This window comes from Bactrocera neohumeralis, unplaced genomic scaffold (genome assembly GCF_024586455.1).
Source record: "Bactrocera neohumeralis isolate Rockhampton unplaced genomic scaffold, APGP_CSIRO_Bneo_wtdbg2-racon-allhic-juicebox.fasta_v2 cluster10, whole genome shotgun sequence".
Taxonomy (NCBI): domain Eukaryota; kingdom Metazoa; phylum Arthropoda; class Insecta; order Diptera; family Tephritidae; genus Bactrocera; species Bactrocera neohumeralis.
In genome coordinates, this window is record NW_026089623.1 from 15,074,580 (window position 1) to 15,090,751 (window position 16,172).

Genomic DNA, 16,172 nt, shown 5'->3' on the forward strand with positions numbered 1-16,172 from the left:
TGAGTGCATGCGTATTGTATTTAAATGCATACGTGCCTCATGTATGTATGTATATGTGTTGCATATATATACATGTATGTTTATGTGTTTATTTATGTATGTATTGTATTGCCTCTGTCTTATCTAATATATGTATGTGGACTGTATAACTTATTATTGTTCAAGTAATTTGAACAGCGTTCTATATAGCAAAGTACCTATCGAAAGCAAAACCTGCAGATATAGATTCTGGAATTGCGCAGGCAATACAGCAAATTCAACGCGAAGAAACTGATCTTTCACGCAAACTGTTCAGCATATGTATGAAGATTCTTCATGAACGACAAGTATCAGCTGCAGAATGTGCATATAGACTTTGTCATATCCCATTACGGGACAGTTCTCGAAGCTGCATTTTTCTGAACACAAGAAAGGCAGAACAGCGTTACAGAGTATTGCCATTCGACAGAAACGGGCACGCAACTGGTTATTATAGTAATATCTTTGAAAGATATCAAAAACGTCCGTTACAATCTCCCGATTACGATTTTGTAAACATGAGCCTTACAGAGTTTGCAATGTTGTTTGAACCATTCTATCCGAAAAAAGTAAGCGAAACTGAGGAAAGTGTTGATCACGACGCGTATGAAGAATTTCGTAACACACGTCGTCCACTCATTACGCTATTAGATAAGAGCAAAATGGTTGTGAGAAAAGTTCTCGCAGTTGTTAGGGTGCCATATTTTATAGCAACATCAGATCCCGACAACTTTTTCTATAGCTTACTTCTTCAATATATGCCTTATCGTTTGGAAACTGAATTACTTGAAGGTTTCGATAATGCAAAAGAGGCGTTTTTACATCGAGAGAATCGTTTGAAGGAAATGAGCAGGTATATGCGCCAATTTCGAGAGCGTGACCAACAGCTTGAAAATGCATTCAATCAGATACATGCATTTGAAATTTTAGAACAGCCAGAGATTATAAATCCAGAAGTTATAGAAGAAGAATTACCGGACACTGAAATGAGCAATGATCAATTTCAAAGAGCACAGCACGCTATGAATATTGATCAAAAACAATTGTTTACTGTCATTACAGAGAGTATTAAAAATCAACTTAATGGTGATATTAAACGAGAGAAAATTTTCGTCACAGGTGGAGCAGGCACCGGAAAAACTTTTCTCTTTAATGTATTGAAAAACGAAGTTAACCGATGTTATGGAAAATTGGTCGTGAAAGTTGGTACTCTTACTGGAGTTGCAGCACGGTTGGTCGGAGGTTCTACACTACACAGCCTGTTGAAACTACCAGTACAAAAAGATGGCGTCATCATTAACATGCCACTTCTTACAGGAAATTATTTAAGAGGGATGCGCCAGTTATGGCAAAACGTTGAGTTTCTGTTCATAGACGAAATTTCTATGGTGCCTTATGAAATGCTTTGCATGATCGACTCTCGTTTTCGCCAACTAAAGAGACAGGACGCTTGTTTTGGAGGTATAAATGTCTTACTCTTTGGTGATTTAATGCAGTTACCACCTGTCCGAGGACATCAAGTATTTCAACAGCCAGAACATATGAAACCCGCTACACATTTGTGGCGACAATTCCGCCTGGTTGAACTCCAACAAAACATGCGTCAACAAGAAGATACGACATTTATAGATGTGCTTAATGCTTTAAGAGTTGGAAAGTTGACGTCGAAGCATCTTGAAGTTCTTCTTGAAAAATTGTCAACAGATACCACTGAAGAATTCTCAATTGAGAAAGCTTTAAGGATTTACCCTACTACCGACCAAGTTGTTATACATAATGAAAAAGTTCTGAAGAGCTTTCAAGATAAAGGGACTGTTATTTATACGGTTAAAGCACAAGACCAACTCATTGACGCTACACGAAATTTAGGTAATAAGGACTTAAATACTGTAATACCGAATGACATCAATACAACAGGAGGTTTTCCTAATGTACATATTAAAAATATTCGTTGGAGCAAAAGTGATGTTAAGGTCGAATATTGACGTGTCTAAAGGTTTAATGATTGGTAATATGGGGTTTGTTACAGAAATTATCTGGCCAAATTTTCGCAGGGACCAAGTATATGCAGAAGACATCCCGTCAGTACGTATTAATTTCGGCTCAGATGGTGAACACGTAATTAAGCCAATATCGATACAATTTCCAGCAAAATACAGCTTTGGAATCGCTGAGAGACGAATGTTGCCAATAATACTGAGTTGGGCGTCGACTGTTCGTAAGATGCAAGGTTATACAGTAGATCATGCAGTAATTTATCTGGGTTCTCGACTGTTTGCTGCTGGACAAGCTTATGTAGCACTTAGTCGTTGTAGATCTTTGGACGGAATTCGAATTGAAGAACCAGAGTATTCAAAGTTGATAGGTAAAACCCCCTGTAACAGTGAAGCTTTAGAAGAAATTATTCGATTAAGGAATAATAATTCGTAAAGTCGTCAATAGAACTTGGTCGCAAATAATATAATATAACAATTTGTCAATGAAAGGTTACGAGTAGATATTAAATGCTGTCTAATTATCGATTTACTTAACCAATACTACATGTCATAGTTCATATTTTAACAAATTTGGGGTTTCTCACATCAAACTAAAAAATTAAAAATAAATATAGTTTAAAAAAACTAAAAAACACGCTTTTAAAGCATATCAAACTAAAAAGTGAAAAATAATTCTTTGTATAAACTAACAATAATAATGAAGGAAAATTCCTGTATTATTGTGAGAAAAGCGTGGGGAGCTTTGTGACATACATATTTTTCATATATTGAGCATTCAAAATCAAAAAGCTAATTGGGTATTTGATCCCTAATATAATAATAATTATAACAATCATGATGGACCCTATTTCACGATTGTCTACTTTTTTAAAGAAAAAACATAGAAACTTCAAATTTAAAAGGGAATGCTTGGGGTTGCTCTTGGTCCCAAACCCGACAATTTTGGTTGTTTACACACCCATTGAGCCAGGAATGGGTGTAATGGGAATTTTAGATTTTGCTAAATGGAAGGCGTGGTTGTAAACGGATTACTCTCATTTTCGGACTGTCGCTTAGCAACATTAGAAGAGTGTTATGTACCGAATTTTATTACAACAGTTAAGCAGTTACAGTTTGCAGAGACAGACGGACGGACACATAATCAACGTAATTTCAATTCGTCCTTCGTCATTTATGTATGTATATATAACTCTATATCCATCTCGATTAGTTTTAGGTGTTACAAACAACCGGTGATCAAAACTGCTTTTATAATCTGTAGAAACAATATCCAAGATTATAAAAAGATTCTAACATTAAAAGGCGAACTACTGAAAGTATCAATAATTGACTAATATGTATATATGTCCGGCTTATACAAAATTTATATGCTTGTGCTTTTCCATTATAAAATGTGTGCATATTTATTTATAGGCTTCTGAACATAAACGTAGTCAAAAAGAAATTGGCGACATTGCTGGTGTGGCTGATGTGACCATAAGGCAATCGTACAAATTGATGTATCCACATGCACTGAAGCTATTTCCTGAGGATTTCAAGTTCACTACGCCTATTGATCAACTACCACAGATGTAGCTTTGTAGCTAAAACTAATTATTCGCTATCACCATTACAATAAATAAACATAAAATCTATAATTTGTAATTTAAAAATGATATTAACTTAGTTTTAATTACAAATACTCAGTTACTGATTGGTCTGTAACTATACCTTTAAAATCTTATATTTTATTGTTTTCTGTATTCTTTTTTTAGCATATTTTTTTTAGGAATTTGAATTTAATTAAAACATTTTGAGGATGGAGTTTTATGTTGAATTTCACGCAAGTGAGGAAAGTTCTCTGATTGCCTTTCACTTGGGAGTGACCAGAAACGATTCTTTTACACATGGTTCAAGCAGCTTACGACTTTCGGTCTTAAACCAAATATCCTCTACATAGCCAAAGAACACACGTTTGAAGGCGTGCTAATGTAAGAAGGCGAACCATCTCTCCTCAGGGTTGTGCGCAAGGGGTCGGAACCGCCACGTAAAAAACCCCCCAATGAAAAGTAAACAAAAAAGCCTCGGAAGAGAAACCTCCTTTTTGATGACGACCATGGCAAATGCATTAAGTGCATGCACCTGGAATGTTGGGCCCCATCATTGGAAAGGTACCGCTGCTCAGCTAGTTGATGTCCTCGTTAGAGCAAAGGCTGACATTACCGCTGTCCAAGAAATGCGTTGGACGTTACAAGGACTGAGGCGAGTAGGTCCTTGTGGCATTTACTAGAGTGGTCATATAAAGAAGCACAAATTCGGTGTGGAATTCGTGGTGGGAGAGAAACTCAGTTGAAGACGCATTCTCAAAATTTGTCTGGTTATTTCCAACAAAAAAAAAAAAATGGTGCAATGGACAGATAAAACTGTTTTTAAAGAATATTGTCGACAACAGGAAATACTGCATCTCTATATAGGGCGGGTGTGTCGAGGGGAAACGGGCAGGTAAATGTTAACGAAACTTTCTTTGAAAAAAGATCAATAGTATAAAAACGTCGATAATGTACAAACAAGTTGAATCAATTATCCAAATCGTAGCACAAAGGTGTCCCCAATTAAGCTGTAAACAGGGCTTAACATGCGTGTAAAAAATCAGTCGACAAGCGGACGAGCACTGATCAGGTTCAAATGAACTCGCACACTTAATATAAAATTTTTTTAAAATAAACTTACTTAAAATAATCTTATATAAAATAAAACGTTTTGTCAAATAAACATACAGTTTAATAAACACGAACCCACCTACATTTATTTATTTAGTTTCTATAATATAAACAAAACCAATTCATTCAATTTATGTAATAAAAAACGATTAAAGAAAAAAATTACCAAATCGATTCAGAAAAACTCCTATAAATTGGTATAATATTCATTTGTTCTTTTAATATCTCGCTGAATTTGCTGAGCGTTCTTCATATCAATCATGAATTAGAAAGTGATTTTCGAATTCAATTGCTTTCTTTAAAACCTTATTAGACTCGGGGAACCAGTTCCGCTGCATGCATCCACTGTTGCTTCGTTTTCGTTGTTATTATTGTTTCCATCTAACCCTTGAAAAATTTCGTCATCGTTCAAAACACAATCTTCAAAGAACACGTTGATATCTTCAATATGGAAATCAAACTTTCTGCTCCAATGGCGCTGGCAATAACCGCGCACGCAGACAAGTTCTCATCTTCATGATTCTCCCTCAATGCAACGCCTTCCCACAGGTTTTTCCAACACTTAATAACTTAATCATTTTAATATTGTGGAAAGATTTTTAATTTGAAAATTGTTGCAAACCCTTGCTATCGCTAAAATTTGGTTTCTCCGCATTAACTGTTGAAGCCTCAACTTTTTTTTTCATAAAACTGATGGGTTTTCGCATTGAGAATTCAGGTATTCTTTTCTGTGCATCATTATCAAGCCATAATACAAGCATTCCGTTTTTATCATCGCGATGCTTCTGCTGTTAAATGCTTTAGAAAAGCTTCCGGTACTGCCATCTGAAACCACTTTACGTGTAGCACTTTCGTTTTTTTTTTAATTGTGCGCACATAAAGTTAATAATCTCACGTAAACTTATTTTTTCACGATTAGGTGCTCTGGCGAAATGTTTTGTTTTCACATTTTCTTTTTTGTTTGTTTACTTTTAACGCTGCATCTCATGGTTTTGTTGTTGTTTTATGAAAACATTTTCTACTTTCTAAAAATTTTACAAAAAGCCGTGCAAGAAAGTAAAACCGTGTAAAATATTGCTTAGGAGATGTTAAAAAAATACTATGTAAATAATCCGTGTAAAATAGGATTACTTGTACATTCACTTTAAAATATATTTACCATACAAATACATTTTTTAGTCAACAGATATATGTGAACCTCAGTGCCAAGAACAAGTCTTGGTTAACACCAGCTCAATAGTTCTCTTTAAATCCGGTCAATATTTCTAGCATTTTGCCATTTACATAACAATAGATTACAATTTCTGGAATATTTTATACTATAATATCAGTAAATTTGTAAGTCTTAATTGAGCTTCCTTTTCTGGTAATAATATGTCGTGATGCCAAAATGAATCAAATTGGACCAATCTTAAAAAGGTCAAGCTTTCGTTTGGCTTTACACATATATAGTGAATCGATCAATATGTAAGATATCTTAAGAAACTAGGGGAACGTACAATATTGGTGAATAATATAAAATTGGATATAAGCAAATAAAATATTGAACGAAGCAAAATTTAATCAAAAAACTAATTGGGTATTTGATCTCTAATATAATAATAATTATAACAATCATGATGGACCCTATTTCAAGATTGTCTACTTTTTTAAAGAAAAAACATAGAAACTTCAAATTTAAAAGGGAATGCTTATTAGCATTCGAGAAAACATTCTTTGACATTTATTTCTTGAAGATTATCTCTTTCAAATATTGGTTGTGTTCCATCCGCTGAGTCCCATTTTCTATGACTCGTTCGAGCATTTCGACAAGTAACTGTCGAATAGCATGTCTGATGTTTTGCACCAAGGCCTGAAAAGAAGCGAGACCTTCTGGGGCGATAATGTTGCGCATGGGGGATTGTGGCCAAGAATCAGGAGATTCTATCAACCATCGGAGGCCATTCCACCAGAGGGTGGTGGTGGCAAGGTGCAGTGGCTTGCACCCTCTTGTTCCTAGATCGGCAGGATTGTCAGCACTGGCTACGTGACGCCAAGTGGCTGATCCCACTAGGTCAAGTATTTGAGACGTTCGATTAGAAATATACGTCTTCCATGCATGTGGTGGTTTTTCCAATCAGGCTAGTACAATTTCGGAATCGGACCACATATATAGTTTGCATTTTGTCTTGTTTAAATGCATTTGCACCATGGCTACTAATTTGGAAAGTGGTAGTGCGCCACATAACTCAAGTCGTGAAAGACTTATTGTTTTTAAAGGTGTCACCTTTGCTTTTGCGACTAATAAGTGGCTTGTGGTCGTGGTGTCGCTTTGCGTGCGCACATAGATAGTAGCGCAGTATGCCTTTTCAGAGGCGTCACAGAAGCGATGTAATTCGACTTTGTGATCGGGGGAGTAATTTACCCATCGCGGAATTTGAATCTGAGAAATATCATTCAGATTGTTTGCGAACTGGGACCATTTATATAAGCGAAGAGGTTTCACTTGTTCGTCCCAGTCGGTTCCGTCTAGCCATAATTCCTGTATTAAGATTTTTGCTTGGATCATAATTGGCGAAAGCCATCCTGCAGGGTATTTTTGTGATGGCTGATAATGCGGATATGGACTCTGTCGTGTATGAGAACTGGTCCGATATCACATTCCATTGGATGCCTACAGTTTTTGTTGTACTTTCCTTTTCGAATATAAGGAAATTAGTGTCCAACTAATTTCGTTTGGAATATTTTTGAGTATTTTTGGGTGATTTGCCGTAATATTTTTTAAAGGAAAAGGCTTTTATTACCTTTGATAAGGCCTCGTTTGCTTGTGGAAGGGTGTGACTTCCAGACAGAATATCTTCTACATACGTTTAAGTTTTCACCATTTCAATTGCCAGAGGAAATTCTGACTTTGTGTTGTCTGCCAATTCGTGGGGTGTTCGAATGGTTAAATATGGTGCACAGTTTACCCCAAATGAAACTGTTTTTAATTTGAAGTCGCGTAAAGGACTGGTGGGGGATCTTCGGAACATAATCCGTTAAAATCCTGGTCGTCTTTATGTACGACTATTTGCCGATACATTTTTTCAACATCCCCATTGAATACTTATTTGAATATACGCCAATTTAATATCAGAAGCATTAAATCTGGTTGGAGTGTGGGTCCCGTAAATAAAATGTCATTTAGGGAATTCCCCGAACTAGTGGTTTTCGAGACATTAAAGACAACTCTTACTTTTGTTGTTTTTTTGTCTGGCTTTACTACTGCGTGATGTGGCAGGTAAAAGGAGTAATATTTGCCGTTGACAATTTTCTCCCGGGGTTTACTTCCTCCATATGATCTAAATGGAGGTATTCTTCAAACACACCATCATATTCAGATTTTAGTTCACCTTTTTTAAGTAGGTTTCTTTCCATACTTAGAAACTGCTATATTGCAGAGGTGAGAGAGTGACTTAAGGCGAGTGTATCTGGAAATTGTTGCTTAAGTGGTAGTCGTTCGACGTACCGACCGTTTTCTGATCTAGTAGTTGTGGCTTTGTAAAAGTCCTCACAATACTGATCTTCAGGGGTTGTGACAGATATGGGGGGGAGTTCTTCTAATTCCCAAAATTTTCTCAATTGTGAATTGAGGTACTCACTTGAGACTTCCTCAACCTGAGTTGTCAATGTTGTAACTGGTTCCGCAACTAGCCCACTTAGGACCCATCTGAAAATGGTATTTTGCGCCAGTAGTGTATTTGTGATTTTCTCAATACCCTCGAGTATTATCTGCGGTATGAGATCGCTGCCTAATAGAAGATCTATTTGAGCGGGGGTGTTGCAGTTTGAGTCTGCTAGCTTATGATAGCTTGGTAACATACTGGTTAATTGCGGCAAGACAACAGCTTGCGCTTGTATCCGCTTATCCGCTTTGGGGGAAAAGAGGGTAATGGGGCAGATTTTATTTGAGTTTTGAACAACTCTTCCGCCCATTCCCAAGATTTCAAAATTGGCCAGTTTTGTTGGCAACTGAAGCCTGTTTTGTGCCCTAGACGCTATAAATGATCGTTGTGATCCTTGGTCTATTAAGGCTCTGAGTTTAAACAGTTCTCCTCGGTGTTCAATGGAGACAACTGCTGTGGGTAATAGTACCCTACTATGATTTTCGCTATGTAGCGTTTGGATTTTTAACGCCTCTGAGCAGCATGGTGCTTCTTGGCAGTTTTCAGTATTTGTTGTTGCAACTAAACCTGTTGATCTTTTTACGTTTGCGTTGCTTGGGAGTGAGCTGGGAAAATTTGTTATATGTAACATTGAATGATGTCTTTTATGGCAGTAAACGCAATTAAACTTGCTTTCGCAATCTTCAAGCGTATGCGCATGTGACAGATAGCTGGTACATAATTTTTTCGTTCTTACGAAATTGTTTCGATCGCTAACATTCATTTTTTTGAATTTTTCGCACGATTTTAGCTTGTGACCTCCTCTACAAAGTTCGCATGACGTTTGCTTATATTGTTCGGATATAAACGATTGATTTTTAAGAAAGCTTTTTTTTAAATTATTGTGGTCTGTTGAAGCTTCTATTAAGGTCGTTTTGAACGTTTTTCGTTCTGACTAGTTTTTTATCTACCCTTTCTGCAATTTCGTATTGGGTAGTAAGAAATTCTTTCATTTGCTGCCACGTTGGGCACTTTCTTCGTGATGAGAGCGATTGTTCTAACAAAAGTAACGATTTTTCTGGTAATGCAGCTGTGCATATATTTACCAGAATGGGGTCCCAATTATCTGTGGGAATATTCTGTGTCGATAAAACCGACAAACAATTTGAAACATTGGATTGAAGCTTTATGAATTCTTCCCTGGGTTCTTTCTGAATTTTTGGTAAATTCATTAGTATCGTCACTTGCTTGTCGACCAATATTTTCTCGTTTTCGTAACGTGCTTTAAGAGCTTCCCAAACAAAATTGAAATTGAGAGCGAACTGTTTGACTATTACGCCTGCTTGACCTTTGGTTTTGTATCTGAGGTGATACAATCTTTGCGCTTGTGATAATTTAGGATGGGTTATGTACACAGCTGTAAACATGTCCCGGAAGGACGGCCACTGCTCATAACCACCTGGCACTTTAAGGTGAATGCCTGAACTTGCCTCTTGGGCTTGTTTTTGGGCCAGCTCTACTCTCGGTTGTGGAGTAGGTGTAATTGCTTTAATTTATTTTAATTGATCGGAAATCATAGCTTTCGTCTCTTCGTACTGGTCTAAGCAGTTTTCATATTTGGAGTATGCTGAAGATTTGAAATTTTCAGGTAGATCAGATTCGTCAGATTCTACAATTGCGTCATACGCAGCTTAGAGACGTGTCCAGAAATTACCCAGATTTTCGTTTTTAATTTCTAATACCGTGATAAATAACTTTTGTTTTATACATTTTGCCATGAGATGCGTATTTCCGAAGCTAGGTAGACAATTTCACGATTTTAGGCGAATTTCCGAAATTTCAAGGCCGGAGTTGGGGTTGAAGATGCAATCCGATCTCAAAACAAAAAGTTGCATTGGAATCAGGAAGTACTAAGGCAACTTTTCCGCACTATTAGAAATCGCGAATCGAAAAAAGTCCGTAATCGACCCACCCTATTGGAGACGTGTCCAGAAATTGCCCGGATTTTCTTTTTTGATTTCTAGTAGCGATTCAGAATTGTCTTGAATCGGTGAAGATTAAAATCGAGTGCAGTATCGAATTAAACTTAGTATATGAAATATCTTTCAGCTTTTTTTGTTTTGTAGCATCTTGCTTTGAGCATGTAGCATCAGCAGGTGTACATGGGCTTTTTTCTTCGGAAATCATTTTTGGAACTTTTAGTGACTGTATTGCTTTAGATTCTTTTGAATCTGAGCTCATTTAGAAGATGTTTTGAAGTAATTTAAAATGTCTAAGTATAAACTAGACTGGTAGATGTACAGAAATAGCTTTGTATAGTAATATAGAGAATAGAAAACACTTTTGTATACAAGAGTTTGAAAGAGAATCAATAAAACCACTGCCTTTTTGATAACCGAACTTTTAAAATATTTTCGTATATATTTACTTATGTGATTAGACCAGAACTCTTAAGTAAATAAGAGTTTTGAACGAACTTGATAAGACAAGAAGCTTTATGTATATGATGGTGTGTGTAATCGCGAACTCTTTTAAGTTAATAAGAGTTTTGAACGAAATGTTTAGACGTGAACTCTTTTAAGTAAATAAGAGTTTTCCAAATCATGTAAAATATCACGCGTATATAGAATTTCACTTCAATTTGATTTAATTATTTAGTGTTGCCCGGAAGTATTTTATATGTTTTATTTTTCTACATATATACTATATGTATATTGTTTCGTTAACATTTACCTGCCCGTTTCCCCTCGCCACACCCGCCCTATATAGAGATGCAGTATTTTCTGTTCTCTACAATATTCTTTAAAAATAGCCTTATCTGTCCGTCATGATTCTCTTTGGATTTCCAAAAATAGCAGCTTGCTTACGTAACTTATCAATCACTGCTGATGCACCATTATTTTTTGTTGGATATAACCAGACAAATTTTGAGAATGCGTCTACAACTGATAAAATATGGTTATAATGTGTTGCGGTAACCGTCAAAGGTTCTAAATGGTCTAAGTTATGGGTGCTTAATGATTGATCATCTTTGGGAATTGGAGTAAGAAACCCTTCTTTCTTGCACATTTTTGCGTTTGCGCCTACAACTGATAAAATGTGGTTATAATGTGTTGCGGTAACCGTCAAAGGTTATAAATGGTCTAAGTTATGGGTGCTTAATGATTGATCATCTTTGGGAATTGGAGTAAGAAACCCTTCTTTCTTGCACATTTTTGCGTTGCTTCTACACCGAATTTGCGCTTCTTTATATGACCACTGTAGTAAATGCCACAAGGACCTACTCGCCTCAGTCCTTGTACCGTCCAACGCATTTCTTGGACAGCGGTAATGTCAGCCTTTGCTCTAACGAGGACATCAACTAGCTGAGCAGCGGTACCTTCCCAATGATGGGCCCGACATTCCAGGTGCATGCACTTAATACGTTTGACATGGTCGTCATCAAAAAGGAGGTTTCTATTCCGAGGCTGTTTTTTTACTTTTCATGGGGGGTTCTTTACGTGGCGGGTCCGAAGCATTGCGCACAACCCTGAGGAGAGATGGTTCGCCTTCTTACATTAGCACGCCTTCAAACGTGTGTTCTTTGGCTATGTAGAGGATATTTGGTTTCTAATCGTGAAAAAATAAGTTTACGTGAGATTATTAACTTTATGTGCGGACAATTAAAAAAAAAGCGAAAGTGCAACACGTAAAGTGGCTTCAGTACCGGAAGCTTTTCTAAAGCATTTAAAATCAGAAGCATCGCGATGGTAAAAACGGAACGCTTGTATTATGGCTTGAAAATGATGCACAGAAAATAATACCTGTATTCTCAATGCGAAAACCCATCAGTTTTATGAAAAAAAAAGTTAAGGCTTCAACAGTTAATGCGGACAAACCAAATGTTAGCGATAGCAAGGGTTTTCAACAATTTTCGAATTAAAAATTTTTCCACAATATTAAAATGATTAAGTTATTAAGTGTTGGAAAAACCTGTGGGAAGGCGTTGCATTGAGGGAGAATCATGAAGATGCCAGAAGTTGCCAGCACCATTGGAGCAGAAAGTTTGATTTCCATATTCAAGATATCAACGTGTTCTTTGAAGATTGTGTTTTGAACGATGACGAAATTTTTCAAGATTTAAATGGAAACAATAATAACAAAGAAAACGAAGCAATAGTGGATGCATGCAGCGGAACTGGTTCCCCGAGTCTAATAAGGTTTTAAGGAAAGCAATTGAATTCGAAAATCACTTTCTAATTCATGATTAATATGAAGAACGCTCAGCAAATTCAGCGAGATATTAAAAGAACAAATGAATATTATACCAATTTATAGGAGTTTTTCTGAATCGATTTGGTAATTTTTTTCTTTAATCGTTTTTTATTACATCAATTGAATGAATTGGTTTTGTTTATATTATAGAAACTAAATAAATAAATGTAGGTGGGTTCGTGTTTATTAAATTGTATGTTTATTTGACAAAACGTTTTATTTTATATAAGATTATTTTAAGTAAGTTTATTTTAAAAAAATTTTATATTAAGTTTGCGAGTTCATTTGAACCTGATCAGTGCTCGTCCGCGTGTCGACTGATTTTTTACACGCTTGTTAAGCCCTGTTTACAGCTTAATTGGGGACACCTTTGTGCTACGATTTGGATAATTGATTCAACTTGTTTGTACATTATCGACGTTTTTATACTATTGATCTTTTTTCAAAGAAAGTTTCGTTAACATTTACCTGCCCGTTTCCCCTCGGCACACCCGCCCTATATAGAGATGCAGTATTTCCTGTTCTCTACAATATTCTTTAAAAATAGCTTTATCTGTCCGTCATGATTCTCTTTGGATTTCCAAAAATAGCAGCTTGTTTACGTAACCTATCAATCACTGCTGATTCACCATTATCTTTTGTTGGATATAACCAGACAAATTTTGAGAATGCGTCTACAACTGATAAAATGTGGTTATAATGTGTTGCGGTAACCGTCAAAGGTTCTAAATGGTCTAAGTGATGGGTGCTTAATGATTGATCATCTTTAGGAATTGGAGTAAGAAACCCTTCTTTCTTGCACATTTTTGCGTTTGCTACAATGCACTCTACATTCGAAGTAGGCGTGGTTGTAAACCGATTTCGTCCTTTTTCACAACTAATCATAAAAGCGTCAAGAGAATTTTATGAACCTAATTTGGTTGAAATTGGTCTAGTAGGTTCGGAAATATGTTATTTCACCTAAAGGAGGTGGATGCCACACTCATTGTCCATTTCTGATTCTGCTCCTGCAAAGCCCCCTCTGCAAAGAAACTTTATTGTCTCTGAGTTTCTCTCCCACCACGAATTCCACACCGAATTTGCGCTTCTTTATATGACCACTGTAGTAAATGCCACAAGGACCTACTCGCCTCAGTTTTTGTACCGTCCAACGCATTTCTTGGACAGCGGTAATGTCAGCCTTTGCTCTAACGAGGACATCAACTAGCTGAGCAGCGGTACCTTTCCAATGATGGGGCCCGACATTCCAGGTGCATGCACTTAATGCGTTTGCCATGGTCGTCATCAAAAAGGAGGTTTCTCTTCCGAGGCTTTTTTTTTACTTTTCATTGGGGGGTTTTTTACGTGGCGGGTCCGAAACCTTGCGCACAACCCTGAGGAGAGATGGTTCGCCTTCTTACATTAGCACGCCTTCAAACGGGTGTTCTTTGGCTATGTAGAGGATATTTGGTTTAAGACCGAAAGTCGTAAGCTGCTTGAACCATGTGTAAAAGAATCGTTTCTGGCCACTCCCAAGTGAAAGGCAATCAGAGAACTTTCCTCAGTTGTGTGAAATTCAACATAAAACTCCATCCTCAAAATGTTTTAATTAAATTCAAATTACTAAAAAAATAAGCTAAAAAAAGAATAAAGAAAACAATAAAATATAAGATTTTAAAAGTATAGTTACAGACCAATCAGTAGCTGAGTATTTGTAATTAAAACTAAGTTAATATCATTTTTAAATTACAAATTATAGATTTTATGTTTATTTATTGTAATGGTGATAGCGAATAATTAGTTTAAGCTACAAAGCTACATCTGTGGTAGTTGATCAATAGGCGTAGTGAACTTGAAATCCTCAGGAAATAGCTTCAGTGCATGTGGATACATCAATTTGTACGATTGCCTTATGGTCACATCAGCCACACCTGCAATGTCGCCAATTTCTTTTTGACTACGTTTATGTTCAGAAGCCTATAAATAAATATGCACACATTTTATAATGGAAAAGCACAAGCATATAAATTTTGTATAAGCCGGACATACATATATACATATTAGTCAATTATTGATACTTTCAGTAGTTCGCCTTTTAATGTTACAATCTTTTTATAATCTTGGATATTGTTGCTACAGATTATAAAAGCAGTTTTGATCACCGGTTGTTTGTAACACCTAAAACTAATCGAGATGGATATAGAGTTATATTTACATAAATGACGAAGGACGAATTGAAATTACGTTGATTATGTGTCCGTCCGTCTGTCTCTGCAAACTGTAACTGCTTTACTGTTGTAATAAAATTCGGTACATAACACTCTTCTAATGTTGCTAAGCGACAGTCCGAAAATGAGAGTAATCCGTTTACAACCACGCCTACCTTCCATTTAGCAAAATCTAAAATTCCCATTACACCCATTCCTGGCTCAATGGGTGTGTAAACAACCAAAATTGTTGGGTTTGGGACCAAGAGCAACCTGAAGAAATTCAAGAGCTGCCATTTCATTCTGAAAAAACAATGGTTTGGTGTGGTTTGTGGAATCATCGATCCACATTTATTAAAAAATGATGCCTGTGAGAACGTAACCGGAAATTGAAGCCACTGATATCGGCCACATTTGGTTTCAACAAGACGGCGCCACTTCTCATACATCGCATCAATCAATGGATGTATTGATAGAACACTTCGGAAGCAGACTATTTCTCGTTTGGGCCGGTCGATTGGCCACCAAATTCGTTTGACATCAAACCCTTAAGTTTTTGCCTTTGGGGATATGTAAAGTCTAAAGTCTATGCGGACAATCTCGCTTCTTTTCAGGCCTTGGTGCAAAACATCAGACATGCTATTCGACAGTTACTTGTCGAAATGCTCGAACGAGTCATAGAAAATGGGACTCAGCGGATGGAACACAACCAATATTTGAAAGAGCTAATCTTCAAGAAATAAATGTCAAAGAATGTTTTCTCGAATGCTAATAAGCATTCCCTTTTAAATTTGAAGTTTCTATGTTTTTTCTTTAAAAAAGTAGACAATCTTGAAATAGGGTCCATCATGATTGTTATAATTATTATTATATTAGAGATCAAATACCCAATTAGTTTTTTGATTAAATTTTGCTTCGTTCAATATTTTATTTGCTTATATCCAATTTTATATTATTCACCAATATTGTACGTTCCCCTAGTTTCTTAAGATATCTTACATATTGATCGATTCACTATATACGGTGTAAAGCCAAACGAAAGCTTGACCTTTTTAAGATTGGTCCAATTTGATTCATTTTGACATCACGACATATTATTACCAGAAAAGGAAGCTCAATTAAGACTTACAAATTTACTGATATTATAGTATAAAATATTCCAGAAATTGTAATCTATTATTATGTAAATGGTAAAATGCTAGAAATATTGACCGGATTTTAAGAGAACTATTGAGCTGGTGTTAACCAAGACTTGTTCTTGGCACTGAGGTTGACATATATCTGTTGACTAAAAAATGTATTTGTATGGTAAATATATTTTAAAGGGAATGTACAAGTAATCTTATTTTACACGGATTATTTACATAGTATTTATTTTAACATCACCTAAGCAAT

At 36.1% G+C, this 16,172-nt stretch overlaps 1 protein-coding gene across 1 annotated transcript in view; it reads right to left on the minus strand.

Annotated features, from left to right (window-relative positions):
• Window positions 1-14,305: 14,305 nt before the first annotated feature.
• The window catches only part of LOC126765292 (transcription initiation factor IIB), a 77,734-nt gene continuing 75,867 nt past the window's right edge, over window positions 14,306-16,172 (minus strand). The window contains exon 5 of the mRNA XM_050483008.1: window positions 14,306-14,547. Within this exon, the coding sequence (XP_050338965.1) occupies window positions 14,386-14,547 (162 nt within the window). The 3' untranslated portion in view covers window positions 14,306-14,385. The remainder of the gene's footprint in view (window positions 14,548-16,172) is intronic.